At 41.1% G+C, this 21,800-nt stretch overlaps 2 protein-coding genes across 11 annotated transcripts in view; one reads left to right on the forward strand and one right to left on the reverse strand.

Moving 5' to 3' along the window:
- The first annotated feature begins 486 nt into the window (after positions 1-486).
- On the forward strand, positions 487-14,801 carry ncoa5 (nuclear receptor coactivator 5). Of its 6 annotated transcripts, none has more exons than XM_061786415.1 (12): positions 487-680; positions 2,673-2,726; positions 5,027-5,287; positions 5,484-5,591; positions 6,210-6,273; positions 8,667-8,936; positions 9,014-9,135; positions 11,584-11,716; positions 11,829-12,031; positions 12,632-12,836; positions 13,271-13,362; positions 13,444-14,801. In XM_061786415.1, the coding sequence occupies exons 3-12, from the start codon at positions 5,119-5,121 to the stop codon at positions 14,391-14,393; spliced, it is 2,316 nt and encodes a 771-aa protein (XP_061642399.1). In that variant the 5' UTR covers positions 487-680; positions 2,673-2,726; positions 5,027-5,118; the 3' UTR covers positions 14,394-14,801. The 6 variants fall into 6 exon arrangements, with proteins under 6 accessions (XP_061642399.1, XP_061642400.1, XP_061642397.1 ...); XM_061786416.1 differs by having other exon boundaries at positions 490-680; positions 11,587-11,716; XM_061786413.1 differs by having other exon boundaries at positions 492-680; positions 9,011-9,135.
- slc12a5a (solute carrier family 12 member 5a) overlaps positions 14,622-21,800 on the reverse strand; it is a 142,080-nt gene continuing 134,901 nt past the window's right edge. For all 5 annotated transcript variants that reach the window (XM_061786409.1, XM_061786411.1, XM_061786410.1 and 2 more), the window contains one exon: positions 14,622-21,244. In XM_061786409.1, the coding sequence (XP_061642393.1) occupies positions 21,153-21,244 (92 nt within the window). In that variant the 3' untranslated portion in view covers positions 14,622-21,152. The remainder of the gene's footprint in view (positions 21,245-21,800) is intronic.

Raw genomic sequence — 21,800 nt, forward strand, 5'->3', positions numbered from 1 at the left:
CATTAAAATTGATTACAGTAATCTAGTGTCCCAGTCTGTTAATCATTTAAGACATCTCTGAATTCATTTTTAATTGATTGATTGTTCGTATAGATATACCTGAGTGAGCTGCCTCCCAAGTAAATAGAACTATGCTCATATGTGCTGCATGTTTCGTACACTACATAGGTATATTATAATTTATATTATATTTAAATAGCACTGTCGATATTATACTTCCCATTTTTGTACTCATTGTGCAAATAGTACTGTAGCATAATTGGGCCTATTTATTACTTACCATACAGTATGCCATCTTAATCTTTTTATTTATTGATTTATTTTGAGATTGGATTTACATTTATTTTAATCCCTCCTTAATGCGCCTTCTTTTGTTCTGTCTATTCATCAATTGATATCAATTTATCAATCTTTCTGTATCAATTATCATCGAACCTATCTGTCCGTAAAAGGTACTTGGATGTGTTAGACATACTTCCGACCTCCAGGTGGCGGCAGCGAGCAGAGGAGCGGAGCGGAAATGCAGATACGTATCCGTCTGGCGTAAGGAGCCTAAAGAAGAAGAAGAAGAAGAAGAAGACGACGACGACGACGACGACGACGGAGAGGGGTAGACTGTATGAAGACAACGGCGACGGGAACTTTTTCGGCATCAAAACAGATTTAATTCTCGTTTGAAGGTAACCGCAGTATGGTCTCGGTGTCCAAAGAGAAACGCGGCTTCTTTCTCCTTTAAAGCAAACGTCCGTGCATCTGCTTTGTGCCAGTTGGTTTGCTAGCGAGTTAGGCTAACAGTTAATGGCTAACACACAGGCATGTACGTAATCCCGCGCGACCTGATGTACGTATCAAATAGTACGACGTGTGCTAACCAATGAGTAAGCGAGTGAATGTGCTCGTTAACTAATATGGAAATCGATTTGGTTTGCTCTTGTGGTGGTAGTTTATTTATTTTTCGATAAACTTCGCCATTTGCCGAGGCTTGCTCGTTCTTTGGCGACGGACTCCATGTTGTCTGTTCAGTCGACACACGCAGGCCGCTCTGTTTTAATCAATATTTTATGACTACAGACCGTATCACTATTACAAATGTTTGATTTGTCGATTAATGCAATTGCTTCGATGAAATACCGGTTAAATACACGATTGGAACCCTGGTTAATACACTACAGGGCATCGTTGTATCATGTACTCCCCGGTTGCCATTACATACACGCCGCCTAGCGGAGGTGAACAGTCTGAACGATGGCCAAATATAAGTCGTCCTCAACTGTTTTCATATTCTCAAGAATAGTGACAAATAGTGTTTATATACATATGTATATGTAGGTATATATGCATGTGTGTGTGTATGTATATGTATGTATATGTATGTATATGTATATATGTATGTATATGTACGTATGTGTGTGTATATATATATATATATATATATATATGTACGTATGTGTATATATATATGTATATATATGTACGTATGTGTATATATATATGTATATATATGTACGTATGTGTGTATATATATATGTATATATATGTACGTATGTGTGTATATATATATATATATATATATATATATGTATGTGTATATATATATATATACATGTACGTATGTGTGTATATACATATGTACGTATGTGTGTATATACATATGTACGTATGTGTGTATATACATATATATACGTGTGTGTATATACATATATATACGTGTGTGTATATACATATATATACGTGTGTATATACATATATACATGTGTGTATATATATATACGTGTGTATATATATATATACGTGTGTATATATATATATATACGTGTGTATATATATATATATACGTGTGTATATATATATACGTGTGTGTATATACGTGTGTATATACGTGTGTGTATATACGTGTGTGTACATACGTGTGTGTATATACGTGTACATACGTGTGTACATACGTGTGTGTATATACGTGTATATACGTGTGTGTATATACGTGTGTATATATACGTGTGTGTATATACGTGTGTGTATATACGTGTGTGTATATACGTGTGTGTATATACGTGTGTGTGTATATACGTGTGTGTGTATATACGTGTGTGTGTATACGTGTGTATGTATACGTGTGTGTATACGTGTGTATATATACTTATATATATACGTGTGTATATATACGTATATATATACGTGTGTATATATACGTATATATATACGTGTGTATATATACGTATATATATACGTGTGTATATATACGTATATATATACGTGTGTATATATACGTATATATATACGTGTGTATATATACGTATATATACGTGTGTATATATACGTATATATACGTGTGTATATATACGTATATATACGTGTGTATATATACGTATATATACGTGTGTGTATATACGTATATATACGTGTGTATACACGTGTGTGAAAACACGTGTGTGTATACACGTGTGTGTATACACGTGTGTGTATATGTATATATATATATATATATATATATGTGTGTGTGTATATATGTATGTATATGTGTATATATTTATCATTGACTAGAATGTAAAGAATTAATTTTTGATTACTTTGATTCAATGAACATTGTGCTGCTGCTTCTGGTGTCTGCGTGTTGGCCACCGGGAGGTTTCCTGAAATATGTCCTGTTTAAAATTATTTTTAATCTCTTTCAGACACTTGTCAATTTGATTGGAACCACCATCCTCACAGTCCAGATTCCCGCTAAGGTATTTGCCAGGCTTTTGCTGAGCAGCATTACCTCCTACTATAAATGTGTACCTTCCATTTCTTGTGAAACTTACATTTTTATTTGGATGAAACAATTTTGCACCGGGCCATCAAATCCTTTCAAAAGCAGACGTTTGCCTGACGTCAAGACACACAGAATGAGCCTTTTGGTTTCTGCATTTGACAAAACAATTTCATTTATCAAAAGTAATTTTTTCATCAAGACATTTGCATTTGAATTCCCGTTTGCGAGGAGGGGCTTTCAAGGAGGCCAAGGAGAAATTTATACACTTGTGGACTTTGCCATCCGGGATTTTCATTTTGCAACATTTACAAATCTTAAGGCATTTTGAACAGGGGATGCGCGGTTGTGACTTTTTGTTTTTTTTCCCACATTGGAATGTTTTTTTGCCAAGACCATCATTCCCTCTTTGTACAGGGGCTCTTCAGTCTCGAGGTTACGAACAGCACGCAATGAACTAGTGCGCAGTGGCATAAAAATGGTTAATACAAGAAGGCATGCTCAGTTACTGCTGTATCTATTTTTTTCCATTTATTTTTTTTTCCCTTGAAGTGTCTATTACACAAATATTTACTTATGAATTTACTACTACGTTAGCGTATGTTAGTGACTATGTTACAGCTTGCGTACAAGTAAGGGTAGCTGGCGTTGGAACAGAGTTCAATTGTAAACTGAGGAACCCCTGTTCTTAGTAGGCTTTACACGATCAGGATTTTTGGGGCCGATCAGCGAGTTTAAAAAACGATAACGGATCACCGATCCGATCACATGATAGAGGAGAATGTGTCTATTTAAATGACCTGTTCATTTACTGTATATACTTGTGTACCTAATTGCTCCAAACATTCTATTTACAATAAATGTGTCTTTGTTCCTCTATTTATGCCAGTGAGGCATAGTGACAGACAGAACAAATGAATGGTCTTTATTCGATGGCAGGAAGTAAATACAGTAATTAATCTATCCACTTTTTGTGACATTTTTGTTTGTTGGTGTGGTGTGAGATTTTTCAATTGTAAAATATGTTCTTTGGCTCCATAAAGGTTGGAAATCACTCCTCTAATCAGATCGTGTATTCTAATCAGTCAGGTCAAACCAACATTACATGACAGAAATAATGGGTGCTAACTTAGTGTAATTCAATTACTTTATTTTTTATTAAATTACTTCACCCACACAGAAACTTTCGAGCATGATTCGACAGAACGGCGGCGTGTTTACATCCAACTGTTCGTGCTAGCAGTAGCTTGCTAGGCTACATAACATTTTGTTGCCTGCTTGTGAGCCGTATTGTATTAAAAGTTCAGGAACATACCTCAAGCAAGCCTTGAACGAACGTCCTCTCCTGAGCACTGCTGACCACCAACAGACGTTTTCCCCCATTTTGTTCAAGCAAACACACAGCGCGATCCACTCTTGTTGTCGTCGCCGCGGTAACGAGTGTATCTGGTCACATTTGAGTTGACAAGATAAAGCCCACTGATCGTAAAAAACGGGATGCGGTGGTATCGGAATACAAGGTTTTATTGCAGTAGTCTGACATCGTGCAAGAGCAAATTTGTCTTGTAGTCTGATCCGGGCATTACGTGTTGTCTGTCTCAGACGTTTTGTCTGTTCCACAACTCCGTTTTTTTTTAAATAACTTTATTGGCCATCAGATATTTGCAGGTCTATGTCAAAAGACACGCGACAAGGCTAAAAATAAACTAGCTTTTGGGTTCAAATATCCTGTGCACGATGGCGACGCGGAGTAAATGTCTTTTGCGTGGTCATCGATCAGATCGGCAAATTATGACATTGAAGCCGATCAGCATAAAATACTAATTGTCGGCCGATACCAATAAGGCCGATAAAATCAGTGAAAAGTCTAGTTCTTAGCTGCATACTAATACTAGACTGAACCCAAACCATGTTGAATTGGAATGACCTCAATCAGGATCTCAGCTTTGCCACCAGTATAAAATAACCTTTGAGCAAATTGCAGCGGGGATCCTTGCCGAAACATGTTGGTGAACTTGTGTGCCCGGCAATTAAGAAAACTATAAAAACAATCTCAATCGTTTCATAGAATTCAAACCGCGGTACGCATTTTGAAATTGTGCTTTTTCACAGAATGCAGCGGGTCCCTAGTCCTTCAAGAATTTCCGAATTGCTGTCGCGTTTCCTGCGTAATTTGAATTTCCACGTTTCCAATGCGCAACCATTTTGCTCCATTTACAAATTTTCATCCTACAGAGAAACTTTAATCTCTTCTGTCACCCCATTGACATTTTTCAGGATCGTGGACGCTTGTATCCGCTCTAAACAAAACATTTCCGAGCATTTCCGAACATACGAGGAACGAATCCGGTAAACCTTGGGATCAAGTCATGTCTCGCCGAAGAAGCCGGAGTTCATCGCCGGTGCACTTCTCAGGCACCTGTAGCAGCACCGATCCCCGGGAAATGGAACGAAGGATTTTTGTTGGGAATTTGCCGACATCCGACATGAAAAAGAAGGATTTGGAAGACCTTTTCAACCCATACGGAAAGATACTTGGTCAGTAAATACCTCGTCATGAGCAACAAAATTCCCAACTATTTATAGTAGATAATTGTCTATCTAATTTGGAGCTTTTATTTGGTTTGACTCCTAAGCATGTAACACTGTAACTTTATTCCCACTGTGCTTGGCTAAATGGGTAGGTATCCACTCTAGTATTTTTTTTGTACCACTTAAAATTTCCCTTTTTCAGGCGTTTCCCTGTTTCGTGGATATGGATTTGTACAATTTGAACGCGTAGAGGATGCAGAAGCTGCAAAAGTGGCCCAAAAGGGTCGAATTTATAAAGGTTATAAAATAGGTAAGCCTTGATTGCACCAAATCTGACTATACTTTTTATACATATGCTGTGCTGTGACAAGCAGAAAAACACGATGCTAATAAATGAAATTACTCGGCCAGGTACAGATGATCTTATCTTTTGAGATAATGAAAGTTGAATATATTCAAAATTCAAATACCACAGCACAAGGATGTTAAATGGTTAATGATATCATTCATAATCATTTCATGTTTTTGCTTTTTCTGCATGGAGAAGCTATGTTGTTGTAGACATTTTGAATGATTGGCACACACAGCAAATAAAAACAGTTGTACCATTAGTTTAATTCCACCCACCTGTCTGCATTTCCTTCGGAATGGCTTAATGTGTTCCTGAAACGCACCGCTCAGCCGACTTGTCGTCGGAAAAGAATTTCCTCCCCGTCCGTCATTTCGAACCCAATTTGACAGACGGCAACTCAGTATGCTGCATTTTGACATCTCGCCCAGTAAGGAAGCCCAAGTTTGGAGTAACGGAGCGCATTTTCATTTTGGACCGTTGGAATTTCTTTGCCGCGGCCAACTTCGTTCATTCTGCGCAAAGTCCGATTGACATGTCACTGTTTTTTGTTCAACGTTTGGATTGATTTATTTTCAGATGTAAATATGGCAGTGGAGCGACGGTCAGCTAAACCTCATTCCCAGCAGAGCCCTCCACGCAGGTAAAGTAACACAAATTCAGTGGGAAGACCTACACCATCGCCTCCAAAGCAGCGAATCAAAAACAAACAACTAAAACAAGATTTTAACACTTAAATGGTCATGGTTCTGGACGTATGTAAACTTTTATGGAGGTATGCTAGCCAGTATTGTGGAGGTTGTTTCCATTAATTCACTGACAGGAATTTTAATAAGTACTGTAAAAATAAACCTGATGGCAAAAAAATATATATCTTAACGGGATGCCATGATTTGTCTTATTCACATTTTATGTCCATATTGATATATTTTGAGTTTTGTTGAGATGTGATGGGCTTTATCCTCGGTCAGTCGTTTAATACATGGTTGCGAATTCGATTGAGGCAAAATGAAGGGCACTACTTCATGAAGACGTCGACTAAGGGAAGTCGAGCTACATCCACATTTGGGCAAAACCCCTCCGGACAGCATTTTAATCATCGCCGCACTGTGGTTGAAAGTCTAATTGAGAACTTTCAGAGATTTCCCCATCCCTGTAAATTGCAAAAACATAGTTTTATATTTTTTTCCTGAATAATCCAATCAATGAACATTAAAAATGTTTCCTTCCTGTGAATGAAAGCCCTGTTGCCCTTCGTGACGAGTTCGTCTCCTAATACTCCGTGTTTGTTTTTCACGACTGTGTTGTGATCATTTTGACTGTCATACAGTCTGTGGACATGAACATTTTCTGCTTCTGCTGTATTCCGAGATTTGCATACAAGTACAGGGGGTCCTTAGTTACGATGGTCCCGACATTGCATCATTTCGAGGTTAGAAACCGAATAAGAATACGTGGTCACGCGGTACAAGAAGGTACGCTCAGTCACCGCTATTCTGTGTCATTTGACTGTTTTTGTTTTTGTTCATACAAATATTGACTAATTTTGACATAACTACTGCGTTACAGTAGGTTCGGGTTTGACTCCAATGCCATTGAATGTGCGAATATATTCGGGTTACATCGTGGGTGTATGAACAGAATTGTGTCGTAACCTGAGAAACCCCAGTATGTGGTTAAAAACGCAGTATCATCAAATATTTTTTTGTTAGTCTACATAATGGTGAGTTTATCGAGTCTGCCTTTTTAGCACATGGTTGCATGTGAGTGCGCAACCTTGGTTGACAAACTTGAATAAAAGCTTCCCTTTTTAGAAGCAAATATTGAAAACATTTGGTCCATTCCAACCCTTGCTACTAAATTCAATCTTAAGTTGAGACAAATCATAAAGGTGCAGTGTCAAGAAATTCAATTTTATCAAGGGGCAGTATTTCATTTTTTCCAAAGTGAACTTTGACTGAAACCACTAACAAGCTTATACAGCTTGCTGATGACAGGACTGCGAGGTGTGTCAGAAAAGTTTCAAGACTGGGTTCGCAATAGATATATTTCAAATCCAAACTGCTCCCTGGAGTTTCCCACACTTTGCCAAGCCTTCCCTGGAACACCACACACTTGTAGAAGGATCCTCCGCAGCGCCACCGGCACGACCATCTTGATGTCGTCCACATCGTTAAATCAGGTACCTTTGATGGACCCCCTTAAGCTTGGAAAAGAGCCAGGTCAGGTGAGTTGGGGAGGTTACTCCAGCACGGAGATTCTCCTCTCAACCACGAACTGTTGAATTCTCAGGCAATTGTTGCAGGCCCATTGTCATGGTGAAGCAGCCATGAGTTGTCCTCTCACCTCTTCTCACGCACTAAATGAAGCAAATGGTCCGCAGCATCTCTTTGTAAATGCGCTGGTTGCACATCTGCCACACATTTAAGGAGAATACTCTTGAGTTTGTAGTTATGGTTTGAAATATAAGTTGTGATGCCAGTCCTAGAACTCTTCTGACACCTTCAACACTTGTTTGTGCGTCGGTCATTTGCATTTTTCTCCAACCTCAATTTTGGCAACCATATCCGAGCGTTTGGACCTTGTACACATTTCACAATCTATAGTAAATGTGCCAAGGCAATTTTGAATATTAATTTTTGAGCTTTCGTTTATTCCTTTTGCTGTGACTGAGAAATTTTGACATTTCTTTTTTTATTTATTTTTATGGTCTCTGTGTGACTTTATATTTACAAATGGTGTGGCTTTGGAGGGGGGGGGGGTGCAACACTCAAACTAAATATCATGACTAAACAACAACCGAAAGGTTGATTTGTGTTTTGGGCACTGGATTTATGCTCAGTTGGAGCCAGGACCACTTGCTTGTTCTCGCTGAAAGAACACAGAAATATCCTGGATTGCATTTCTTTGTTGCCGATGTACTTTTTAACTATTCCTTGGTGTCAAATGATATAATAACTGTATTTTAAGTGTCCAATATATTTTAAAAGAAGCTCAAATGTATCATCCTTTAACTATAATTACCTTCTTACTCAGGCCATACGGCGGGTATGGGGACGGCAAGGATCCTCGGCCTCGGTCCCGCTCGCCAGTTTTGCCTCGTGACAGCAGAGATCGCGACGCACGTGAACCCCGAGATCGTGACAGCCGTGACGGCCGTGATGGGAGGGACCCAAGGGAGCCTGCTAGAGATCCCGGCAGAGAGCCAAGACTGGGAAGCCACCCTCGCGACCATGAGTACCGCTACCGCGGTCTGGAGAGCAGAGACAAGGACCTGAGAGGCACGCCGCGAGATCCCGCCTACAAGTAAAGTCTCTGCATTGCAGCTGGACCCTCAGACTTTTGTTGTTGTTGAATCCTTCTTAATTGTTTCGATGCAGCAGAGAGGATTATGACCGTTACCACCGTGGTGGAAACGGCCCCGACGACTACTACGGCAGAAGGAAGGATGAGCCATACAGGGACCAGTACAGGGAGCCTTGGAATGGACGCCGTGATGCTGAAGGTGCGTCATCCGTCTTTCAAGTGACAAAGGTTCTTACCATTCAATGTTTTAACTTTACTCTGCATATCCAAGTATCCAATTTTCTTTCAAATACCACATATAATTCAAGAGTCACATAGCTGATCTGGCTGACATGAAACAACACGCGTGCGCAGATTGCTCAAATTGCAATCAATAACTCCACAAGTAGCAGTCACAACACGGAAGTAAACAGAAATAGTACAAGTATTTATATGTTGTATAATATATACACTACATAGCGTTTAGTTGGCCTGACTCTTTTCCCATTGAACTTAATGTGAGTAACCTTGGCATTAGTCCACTGGATTAATTTGCAATTATTTTTCTTAAGGAATGAATTGTGACTATATTTACCGTAATTTCTAGTGTATAATACGCACGCCCAAAGTTGACCTAAAAATTCTGGAAAACACTTCTACTTATGTATAATGCATTTTTACAATGGATGATTTTGCTTCTACCCATATGATCAAAAGTATTATCTGTATTTTTTCTTTTTTTTCTAAGAATTATTCTGAAGTTAAGCACTTTATTTGAACACGTAATACTTATTTACTTGCTCTTATTTTGAAATTCACAGCCCCACTTTTATTTAGTAAATGAGAAAACACACATTTATGCTCATATGTTTGCATGAACTCAGTCTCCTTGTCGCGCTCAATGTAATTTTCATCTCGAGACACAGTTACCGCTGAAGTTGTGCTGTTCTCCTCACGTAGCAGTCCAGCCTTTCGAAATCCGTTGGTGATCGTAGATTCTTTCACACTGCTCCACGCTTTTAAAATCAACTGGCAGACCTAAAAAAAGGATGATCTTCGCATGCGCCCAGTTTTTGTGAAAGATTTCTCGCCGCTGGTCATCCTCCCACTCACCGGAGTGCCGCTTTAAAAGCACGATTCACACTGATGTCCAGTTTCTGCGAAAACTTTGATGTACCTCCAGGAATCACAGCTGGAATTGAGTTTGATCTCCTGATGGCTGTTTTCACAGAATCTGTTATATGGGCCCTCATACTGTCCAAAACAAGCAATGCTTTTTCCCGGTGAAAAAATCCTCCCGGACCCCTACTGTAATACTCCGTCAGCCATTCAGTCATTAAGCTTTCTATCATCCACCCTTTTTTGTTAACTTTAACGACTATGCCTTTTGGGAATTTTTCTTTTGGCATAGTCGTCCGCTTATAAATCACCATTGGTGGAAGCTTTTGTCCGGAAGCCGTGCAGCTCAAAACACACGTTAAGTGCCTTCTCTCGTGGCCAGTTGTTTTCACCATAATGGATGACGCTCCTGTCTTGTTAACAGTTCGAGTTAGAGGCAGGTCGAACGTTAAAGGCACTTCATCCATATTTATGATGTCGTCTGGTCCGATGGAGTCCTCGGCTATTTTTGTTGCAATGAATTTGTGGAAGTTTGCAACTTTTTCCTCGTTGTCGGGAGGGAGTTGCTGACAGACAGTCGTCTGCGCCCTGATGGACAAACTTTTTCGTCTCATGAATCAAAAACACCATGGCGGTCCACCTTGAAAACTTTCAACACACATTTCGCTGGCAATTTTTATTTATTTATTTATTTATTTTTAAGCTTTCAGTCGGATCTGCACGGTGGATACACCTTGGCCGTCTGCTCTCTGTGTGTTCACCCAGTCCTCAAGAACATTTTCAAGTTTGGGCCATCTGCTCTTACGACCTCTGAAAGCCTTTGTTGTCTTTTGGCATTGCATCGATTCGTTAACGCCAAGCTTACGTGCAGCAGCTCGATTTCCCCCCTGGATGGACAGCTCGATGGCTTTCAACTTAAAAGCTGCATCATATGCTTTTCTTGTACTTTCCATGATGAGGGTGTAAAAATAAAAAAAATATTTTGCGTTTATGCTAGTCGTGCTGCGTTTTCTATATTTTAGCCGCATCGTTACATAGGCAGCAGGGTTCAAAGCGCGGGATAAAAGTAGCGGCTTATAGTCCGGAAAATATGGTACTTCCTGCCATCTAATAGAAGACCATTCATTTGTTCTGTCTGTCACTATTCCTCACTGGCATAAATAGATGAACAAAGATACATTTATTGTAAATATATATTTTTTTGGAGCAATTACCGTAATTTCTCGTGTGTAATGGAAAAAAACTTTCACATTTTACAAATGTGTGCCCCCATCTAGTGGTTATGAAAAAGCTGTACACTTTCATTCCAAAATGCCACCGCCGCCCAGTGGTTATAAAAAAAAGTGTAGCCTATACTTTCATTCCAATATTACAATATTACAACCATACCATAGTAAATCTAACCGGAGATGTGTGCTGGCTCCCTTATGCATTAGACAACGGGAGTTTCGATTGCGTACTGAGGGTGGGTCAACTTCACATACCATGCTTTTTGAACATTTTTAAAGTGTAAAAATATGTTAAATGCTAACGTCTTTGTCCACACCAGCAGACGACCGCGCTCGCCCGGAGGAGCGCCGGCGTAACGAGCTTTATCGACAGTACTATGAGGAGCTGCAGCGGCGCCACGACACCGAGCGTCCCGTCGACTGCTCCGTGATCGTCGTCAACAAAGCCCAGAAGTAAGGCCGCTGCTCGCTACCTCTGAGAAACATCACTTCAAGTCAAGAAGTTTGGGAACTGGTTGGTAATGTTTTCTTGTCGCTCCCTTGTTGTGTATGTTTGAACCAACAGTAGGGAGTATGCTGAGATGGTTGGACGCAAAGTTCACGACTTGGGCATGGTGGTGGACCTGATCTTCCTCAACACCGAGGTGTCCCTGACTCAGGCGCTGGAGGATGTGGGCCGCGCTCGCACGCCGTTCGCCATCATCATTACCCAGCAGCACCAGGTGCACCGATCCTGCACCGTCAACATCCTATTTGGCACGCCTCAAGGTAACTTAATACTGTGTATAATTCACAGCATCCACCATGACATACATACCACAGACTTACTTTTTTTTTCCTCATTTGATTGTTTCATATTGAAGGCTTGCGAGTTTTTTTCAAATAATATTTAATGTAATTATGATTTTCTTAGTAAAATGTACTGTAGAGTAATGTAGTATAGAGTAATGTAGTGATATGGCACCTTCCATACAAATTTGACCAATGTTGACAGCCCAAAGCACTTTTCCTTGTCGCACACACATACGAAATATTAAGTTTTTTTATTTTTTATTTTATTTATTTATTTTTAAATACAGTCAAAGGGGAAATATGATGGAAGATTTAACCCATGGAGGGGGTCGGGTAGCTCCGCCCCCAGTTGTCATGGTTACAATGCAGTTTTCATTTTGCCGCCCCCCTCTGTAGAGGGTTGAAAAAACAGGAGACAGGACCAACCGTTAAAATGGGGAGCGAGGCACGAAAATACGGGTGGAAGGTGTTACGTTATTTTTTATCAATTGGTATGTCAGATACGCTTTGACGATGCCTCGTAACTGTTTTGTATTGCTGGGGAAAAAAATTCACATCTCCTTGAACTGTCCACAGAGCACCGCAACATGCCGATGCAGGACGCCATGATGCTGATCGGCCACAACTACGACGCCTACAAGATTGAGACCCGCGAGAAGGAGCGCGAGGAGATCGCCCGCAAGGCCGCCAAAATGGCTGACGACGTGCTGCTCCGCGACCCCGACCGCGAGAGTCACCCCATCTCTGTGCTAACGTCCATCACGCTGCTCACTGAGAACAGGTAAAAAGCATTTACAGTTCATGTGAGTTATCTATTGCAGTGACTCCCAACTAATGTTCCGTGAGAGATCATCAGGTGAGCCGCGAGAAATTATCCAGTTTCACTTAATTGATCGTAAAAAAAAAGCAGTGACGGAAAGTGAATTACAGTGAACATAATTTGATGCTCTTCCACTAAAAGGAAGGTACAATTAATTTGTCTAGCCACCTGTTGACATTTATACAACAGAGCAGCAGCTTTGTTCAACAAAACTAAAAAGGCCCAGAAATAAATTGTAAATTGAGACAAAATCATTATTTCAGTATAGAGTGAACACGGCGGTTCACTTCATCTACATTTTGTGAGTGGTGATGTGCTGCGAGGTTTTTCAAATGTAAAACACATGCCGTGCCTTGGCTCAATGACAGTTGGGAAACTTTGTGATCGCTGGGTAGGTTTTTAACGCCCGAAGAACTGGAAGGTCTGATCGTGTATCTCACTGACAAACGGGCACGGCTGTTGCGAAATCCCGCGGACCCTCACACAGGTACAACTCGTCATATTTCCCGCCGGGCGACGAGCGATGAGGTCACGTGATGCTAACATGGTAATCTGTCTCTCTGGACAGCTGCGGTCCTGCCCGTGACTGCCGACGCGGCGCCCTCGGCTGCGGTGCTGCCTGTGGCGAGGGTGGCGGGCGTGGCGCCGGCAGTGCCAGGACCACAGAAGCCCAGCCACATGGCACCGCACTCCGGCCTCATGGGGGCACAGTCCGGTCTCATGGCGGCACAATCAGGCCACATGGCGCCTCAGTCCGGTCTCATGGCACCACAGCAGTCTAGCCACATGGCGGTTCAGTCCAGCCACATGGCGGTTCAGTCCAGCCACATGGCGGTTCAGTCCAGCCACATGGCGCCTCAGTCGGGCCACATGGCGCCTCAGTCGGGCCACATGGCGCCTCAGTCGGGCCACATGGCGCCTCAGTCGGGCCACATGGCGCCTCTGTCGGGTCACATGGCGCCCCAGTCCGGCCACATGGCGCCCCAGTCCGGCCACATGGCGCCCCAGTCGACACCAATGAGCACGCAGACCAACCCCAACCAGGAGCTCCAGGCCAAGATCCTCAGTCTGTTCAAAAGCACCGCGGGCATGCAAGGAAGCACATCAGGCTCCTCCTCCGCCAGTGCCGTCCAATCTCAGGGCTACGGCGCCCCCATGGGCCGCACGACATCCGCCGCTACGCCGGGTGGTCCGAGAGCCGCCAACTCTGCCAGCGGTATCAATTTTGATAACCCGAGTGTCCAGAAAGCTCTGGACACGCTCATTCAGAGCAGACCGGCTCTCAACCACCTGGTGAACTCTGGTGGGCTGCAACCTCAGCAGCAACCTCAGCAGCAGCAGCAGCAGCAGCAGCAACAGCAACAGCAGCAGCAGCAGCAGCAGCAACAACAACAAATACAAATGCAGCCACAACAAATGCACCACCTACACCACCAACAGCAGCAGCAACAGCTTCCACCAGCGAGACCAGCAGCCAACATGGGCCAAATGTCACAGATGTACCCCCGACATTACTGAGGATTAGGAGGCGTTAAAGATATTTTGTAAACGATTTTAACATTTTTTGTTGTTGTTTTTTATGAGCGTTGTGAATGTTTGCATCCCATGCTTTAGTTTCATGTTCTGTTGGTATAATGATGACAATTCTGTAGTCTTTTCCCAGCATGAGAATGTTTTGAGTTCATAGACTGCTCCTCCTTCCTCTTGATGTGTTCATTAAAAAAAAAAAAGTCACCACACAACTGCTGTAATAAAATGGTATTGGTTTATTGCATTTTGTGCTGACAAATCTATAAAATAGAACGGGTATCATAGCCAGAAGCCATAGAGATAGAAGCATTTGAAATGTAAGATAAAACTTTTTTTGTTTTTAGTGTACCATGAAACACAATAGAGAGAATACATGTTGACTTTTTTTTTTTTTTTCCTCAAACCTTAGAATATTTAACTTACAGTGACACAGAAAATAAACACTTCCACACTAACTGTATTTAATTTATTTACACGAAGCCCACCCTCTTGCCCACCACCAGCTCCCCCTCCCATGTGCAAAACACATCCCACCCCACAAATGAAAGGAACAATACAGTTTTACCACACACTGACCGATTCTCGATGGAATAAAAAAATTGTAGTTGTGACTCGTGTGTTTGCAGTACAGTATATAATCTACGCTAAGTTTTCAAGCATCCATACAAAGTGTTCCCCACAACTCCAGTGAATTAAAAACCAGGTCGGGATTTATTGGCATGTACGTCAAGGGTGCCCAAAGCCGCCACATTCTAAATGGGGAAAAAACAAACGCTTATAAAGTTATCACTAATAATTGCTTTTTTGCACATACGACACAGCTGGGAAATATTTAACTTGGTTTTGAGGTTTTGACAAACAAAAAGATGCTAAACATCTGAAAACTTTGGACACCCCTGATGTTGATCTCTAGATCTGTGGGTACATCTCAATAAATTACAATATCGTGGGAAACTATTTTAGTAGTTCAATGTAAAGTGAAACTCAGATGTGCACTTTTTTTTTTCCCTTCAATTTCGATTATAGTTTACAGCTAATGAAAACCCCAAATTTACGATAGAGAAATTATAAACTTGGGGTGGGGAGGAAAAAATTCAAACTTTGTGAATGTTTTTCATGTAGAAATTAGGTAGTATTGGCTGCTTGAAAAGTATTTCATCAAGATATGAGTTTCACTATTGAATTGAATTTCTGAAATAGATGAACTTTTACAACAATGAAATCATAGAATAGACTTTTCTCACAACTTTGGCACGTCTTCAACAAATTCACTGGAGCATATATTTGCACAATATGTTTATATATATTTATGTATGTCTATATAGTTAACGTAAATATACTTTGGTAGTCATTTTCTCCAGATAATACATTAAAAATAGAATATTGAACTCTACTATAGTAATAATCATCATTTGGAAACACTTCCGGTGCTAAAAGATAGCAAGGGGAGGTGGGAAGTAGAGTCGTGCAACCGGAAAGAGAAAAAAAGAAAAAAAAAAACACTTGATAGCACAATCACTCAAATATAATAGTCATGTTCATACGTGCATGCACACACAATGTTTACACTGTGACTGGAGAGCGGCTCTGCTCGCAGCACTCGAGACAGCCGCTACATTTTTTGTAACGAGATTGGGGGGACCACTTTGCCACAATGTGGGGTTTGTTCTTGTTTTCGTGTAGTTGTTTTGCTCCTCTACCCGCTCACTCGTGTGTTTAGTCAGAGCCCTTGACATCCATTTAAAGATGGAAACTTGAGGAATGATCACTGGTAACTTTTTTGTGTGTGCGTCTCATGCTACAGTTTGTTGCTTGGGGTGGAATCGGGGTCAGGGGTCAGAGGGGCTGGGGTCGATGTGTGTGCGTGTGGTGGTTCCGAAACGGACTGTCGTTTGGGCGGTGTCCAAGCAAAGCCGCTCCCAGCGTTGGAAGCGCGAGTTTTATATTCTTTGATCACTTTTTCAGAATGATACTGCAGTCACATTTAAAATACACAGCTGGGGAGTGGGAGGGGGGTTGAGGATGAAGGGCTTTGTTGAATGATGGATGAACTTTTTGAGAACTACAAACTTCAGCGAGTTCCGTAATATTTTTATTTTGGCAAGAGTGGAAATTGGCCAAGGCATGCGAGGATTTTAAAACCAAAATAAAGTTGCCGAGTGGCCGAAATGAGAAGGTTGTACTTGCAGCTTGGAACCAAGCAGGTGTTGTGGGGAGGCTGTGGGATGGATGGGGGTTGATTGTCCAATGACAAGCAGGTATCACCGCATTTGATTTCTATCCTGATTGCAAAGAAAATGTATTTCCCTTTGGGGGAAAAAATTAATCGGGGGAGATGCATGCTTTTCATTGGACACCGGCGACCTTCACTGCACTCTGGTGCCAGCACAGGTCTCATTTTGGGATGAATGGCAACGCCGAAATAGGAAAACATCCAAATATTCATCATTTATGATTTTTGTCCAAAGTGCACCAGGAACAAATTTCGTGATTTTTATCCAAAATACAACAAAAACAAAACACACCAAAACTGAGTTTTATTGGTGTTTCGAATACAACAAAATTGGATGCTTGCTTTTCACTGGACAGTGACAATCTGCGTTGTCCAGGCTATATTTTCAACGGTCAATCAAAAGCATGTTTGTGTGTGTGTTTTTTGGAATGCAGCAAGTAATTGTCTTTGTTCAATTTGAATAAGAATTGAAAACGTTTCAATTGAGAAGTACTGTAGCTCAAAATGTTGTTTTTATTTATTCCAAAACACAGCCAAAATATGTGTTTTGGATAAAAAGAAGAAATTTGGTGATACATTAAAACAAGATTTTCCAAATCCATTGAAACGCATGTATGCATCACCAAAGTTTTTATTGATTGATTTATTTATTTTTTTATCCAAAACCCACCAAGAACTAATTTGCTTTGGGTTTTGGATACAAAACTCCAAAATGTGAAGCCCAAGAAACATAAAAAAGACAAAATTAGGACACGTATGTCACCACATCTAAAAATGTTATTAGGATTTTTATCCGAAACAAAAAGAAATGATGAGAAATACATGCTTTTCATTGAGCAGCAAAAATAACGTCTGACAGATGAACACTAGTTTTTCATCCTTAACAAAACAAAAAATATATGATTTGCGTTGCTGGTAAAAAGACTTTTCACTGGACCGTGGCGTTCAAAATCTGCACTGCACTCTGGCGCCGCCAGAGGTCACCACGGAGCTGCGCGCTTTCCGTTTCGGGACGAAACGCCAAGGAGGCGACCGACTGGCAATTCGGCCGAAAATAAAGCGACTGCTGCCACCTCCCAAAAGATTAGATCTTTAAACCAAAACAAAATAAAAGGATGAATAATATTGCACATCATCTTACAAAACTCTAAGACTTGAGTCCACAGTGATAAAACAGTGTACAAGAAAAGACAACACTAGTAAGTTGCAGTGTTTGTAGTGATTCATTCATATGTACAAATGACCACCTCGAGGCCTCACCAAAAACGTTCACAAGACTCCTTTAAGCAATAAATAGAACAATGAACTTAGATTTTTTTTTTTTTTTTTTTTGAAAGACAAAGGTCTTCCAAAAAAAGGTCGACGGTTGGCAGCCTTTTCCCCTGTCGTCGTCTTTAAGTGCGCGTCGTCACTGTAAAAACCACAAAAACAAATATCGCCACACGGTACCATGCAAACAGCGATTATAAAACTTTTTTTTTTTTTTTTTTTTCGGAAATAGATTATGATTAAACCTCACGCGTCTCCTCTCGACTTTTTCAAAGGCTCAGTTGATGCAGGCAAATGTTCTCAAACCACCCAAAAACAAAAATCCTTTTCTGTTTTTGACTCGTTTAGCCGACATTACTCATAAATCATAGTCACATTTTGGCAATTTTCAAATAATTTCTGAAACAAATTATCAATAACTATAGGAGTGCCAAAACCTGTTCTATTGCATCAGTATTTTATCTAATGCTTTGCGTCAACCATCACCGCTGATATGTATTTTGTCTATACCCTTTTTAGTTATTTTTTTAAATGACCACCTTGTAGTTTCGGTGGTCTTTATGTACAGTGCAAAGACATCTACCAATACTAGCAGCATTCACCACAAATGGTCCTGGACATTCGAGCAACACCAAAAAGAAAGCTTTTTTTTTGTTGTTGTTGTTTTAAATAGCTCTAGAAACTAATTTCATTTTGGAATTCCCATATACTGTATATGTATATATGTATAAATATGTATAGTATCTATTTATAGTTCTACTACAAGTCCATGTGAGCCCCCCAAAAACAAACACAAATAAAGTGACTCGAGTTGACTCTACAGACAGAAGACGTTATACAAAATAGATAGATGCCTTAAGAAAAATAAAAGACGCGAGTCCCCGTTTTAACTATTGCACTTTCCTTCCCAGATGCGCTTCTCAATCTAACACCACAATCCAGCCGATATATAGTAGTTAAGGCTTAGACCACCGGGAGTTTGTTGTTCGAGCAAAGTTGTGTATAAATCGGTGATTCTCATCGTGTGGTTTGCGGGCTCCCTCCAGTGGTCCAAGAAGAACCTCTGAATTGAACGTCCCAACTGCGCATCATCTTAGCCGTAACACTACATAGAAATGGGAATGTCGCCATGTTGTGGTGAAAGTTGTTGCCGTGTGAAATCGCACGCAGTTGCGGCCATATCCTGCTTTCGCCAGGTTCTGCGGAAAGGACAAATGCCGATTGTTCACGGCAATTTAGCAGCAGCACAGTGTGAAATAGGTTAAAGTTGTGTAAAAATCTGTTTCGCCTTTTTCAATTTGATTTTGCAGGGTGTGCGTGTGAAACCGGCCAAAATTTCATAAAAATCGGTTAGCCTGCTAATTTGATCAATATTAGCAATATGCTGCCTTTGCGGGGTTCTGCCTAAAAGGTAAAGGCAGATAAATACATCTGTTACGACTCTGAAGAGGTAATTCTTCAGGATTTCTGTGGGAAATAATAAATCCCCCCCCCCCCCAAAAAAAATCGTTCACGTTTTTCTGCCTAATGTCACTAACTTTATCCTACTATCCAAAACTGTTGTTAAAACAACAAAGCTAGCAGTCGCTAGACTTGCACACAGTACTGTATATAGCTATAGTCGTATATATTAAATATGTATATTTCTGGGTATATAAAATGTGACTGGTGAGTCTACTGCATAGAAGTCTGTTTGGTGGACAAAGTGGGTTTCCTTGCTACAGAAGCCGCTGTCCTCTCGTCAGCCTGCTGGGAAAAAGATGAAATTCGGTCATCTCTTTCCCAATCCCACGCTGTAAATTTCACGTTGACCTCTTTTACTTTTTTCTTTTTCTTTTAGCACACTTTGTTCTCCGATTATATTGAATTTGACTCTATAAATATGGCACATTTAATGTATTTAGATTTGGCAAAAAACGACACAAAACGTTGGCGACTGGATGACATTTCACTCCCGTCAATAAGATCTTTCTATAAACATAAATACTTTTTTTGTTCTTTAGATTAAAAAAAACAAACACTTTAGCATGAACAGTGCAGGTGCAGTGCATGTGGAGGCCATCACATAAATAAATAAATATAAATTTAAAACCGGCGTTTTTGAGCGCTCCCTCATACGGACTGTTTCTCCTCTAATATTTTTTTCTTGGAATATGTCACAAAAATATTACACTCCTACCCAACGAGGCGTCAAGAGCTTGTACATTATTTACAGGGATCCACACAAAGGGCTGCTGGTCGTGATGGTTTCCCGACCCCGACCCCACCATTTATATCCTCGACGACGCTAGCCTGCTGCTAACATTCACAGTTTGTCTACAAGCTAAGCTAACCTGATTGTTTATTGGTACTTTTTAATCTAACACAAAAAAAATGAAAAGTGCGTTGTTACCTGACGCAATCAGCCACGATCGATGACAAACACGTTTCAAGCGTTATCTCAGTCGACTTTGTGCATTCTGACTCGCAGGATATGATTTTTACTGCTTTTTGCTGATCTAGTTTTCAACTCATGTCCACACGGAATGCTACATGTGAACTAGTTTTTGTTTTTGTTTGTTTTTTTGTGTTAAATAAAGAAAAAATAGAAAAAACTATTCGATTTTTCATTTTTGGATTTTCTGCACTTGAAAATGGGGGGAAAAAAACGACAGACACATTTGTGTCCCCGCTGCGTTTTGTTTTTGGCATGTCCAGTGGCCACGAGGGATGAGGGGTGGGGGGGCCGAGGACGGCGGTTAACGCTAAAGCAGCCCGTGTGGATTTCACAGTTCGTACATACAGCCTTTCCTGGCTGGTGGTGGTCTTGGCGGCGGTTTAAGGTCCCAAAGACGGGACTCGTTTTGAAGCTGCTTCTTCACCTTTTTTCCCCCCCCCTCCCCATGTTTCGGGTAAACAAACGACACCGATTCAAACCAAAAAGACAAGTTAGCATGCATTCGCAGCCGCAGCTCGGCAAACGCGCCTCACGGTCAACGCCGGCCTCCACTAATAAAGTCAGAACCGATGTAGGTCTAGCGTCTAAACCAGTCTCCGACTTGGCCCATCGCGATTTTGCTAGTTGGGGCGCCGAAGCCGAGTCGGGCTGTTGGGCGGGTACGATATGCCATTAAACAGTATGGGCGACATGAAGATGAAGCAGCGGTGCGTGAGTTGGGTGAGACAGAGAACACGGGAGCGAGGGTGGCGGGGATTGGTAATGGTCGGGTTGGAGAGAAGGTGGGGGGCCAGGGGGGTCTGCTTTTTCAGGAGTAGATGGTGATGACCTCACGTCCGCCTCCGCGGACCAAGAGGACCCGGTTGAGACCTTCAGTGAGGACCTCGAGGAACTCCATGTCTGGTAGAGAAAGGTGAAGGAACTTCAACATACGACGAGAGCGATCCAAAAGTCAGGTAAACTTGATATAGTTGTACCAATGTGTTTTGTAGGAATGAAATGGTTTACTGATAAACTGAACATTTTCAGACAGTATTAAAATTGTTAATTTAATTGTCACTACCGTATTTCGCATGACGTGTTGTGTGTATTTTGCGACCCCATTGGCTCGGAGGAGTCAAACGATATATCGATAAAACAGAAATTAACATTTCAAATGTTACCCTTAATACTGTATTCAGCATGTTATGTTATGTGTTATAAATGAGCCAATTTGTGTGGAGTAGCATGATGGGGAAAATAAATATTTGATTTCACTGCACGGGAGCCACCAGCAGAGGGCACCATTAATCCAAACGCCATCCTTAGGTTGCTGTTTAAATGGGACGCTTGTGTGGTTCCAAAAAGACAGTAAGCGTATTTTCCTCGAGTGGCCGCTGCCCATCAATGAGATGATCTCCCTTTCACCTCATCCAAAAACACAATCACGGGTCGTAACTGTAATGACCCTAGTTCA

This window comes from Phyllopteryx taeniolatus, chromosome 9 (genome assembly GCF_024500385.1).
Source record: "Phyllopteryx taeniolatus isolate TA_2022b chromosome 9, UOR_Ptae_1.2, whole genome shotgun sequence".
Lineage (NCBI taxonomy): Eukaryota > Metazoa > Chordata > Actinopteri > Syngnathiformes > Syngnathidae > Phyllopteryx > Phyllopteryx taeniolatus.

What these genes read in the sequence shown, in the direction of transcription:
- ncoa5 (XM_061786413.1), top strand. Translation starts at nt 5,119, where the DNA reads ATGTCTCGCCGAAGAAGCCGGAGTTCATCGCCGGTGCACTTCTCAGGC. An exon ending in TGGACGCCGTGATGCTGAAG is followed by an intron (nt 9,136 to 11,583) that starts GTGCGTCATCCG and finishes TGTCCACACCAG; the next exon opens with CAGACGACCGCGCTCGCCCG. An exon ending in GTCGTCAACAAAGCCCAGAA is followed by an intron (nt 11,717 to 11,828) that starts GTAAGGCCGCTG and finishes TTGAACCAACAG; the next exon opens with TAGGGAGTATGCTGAGATGG.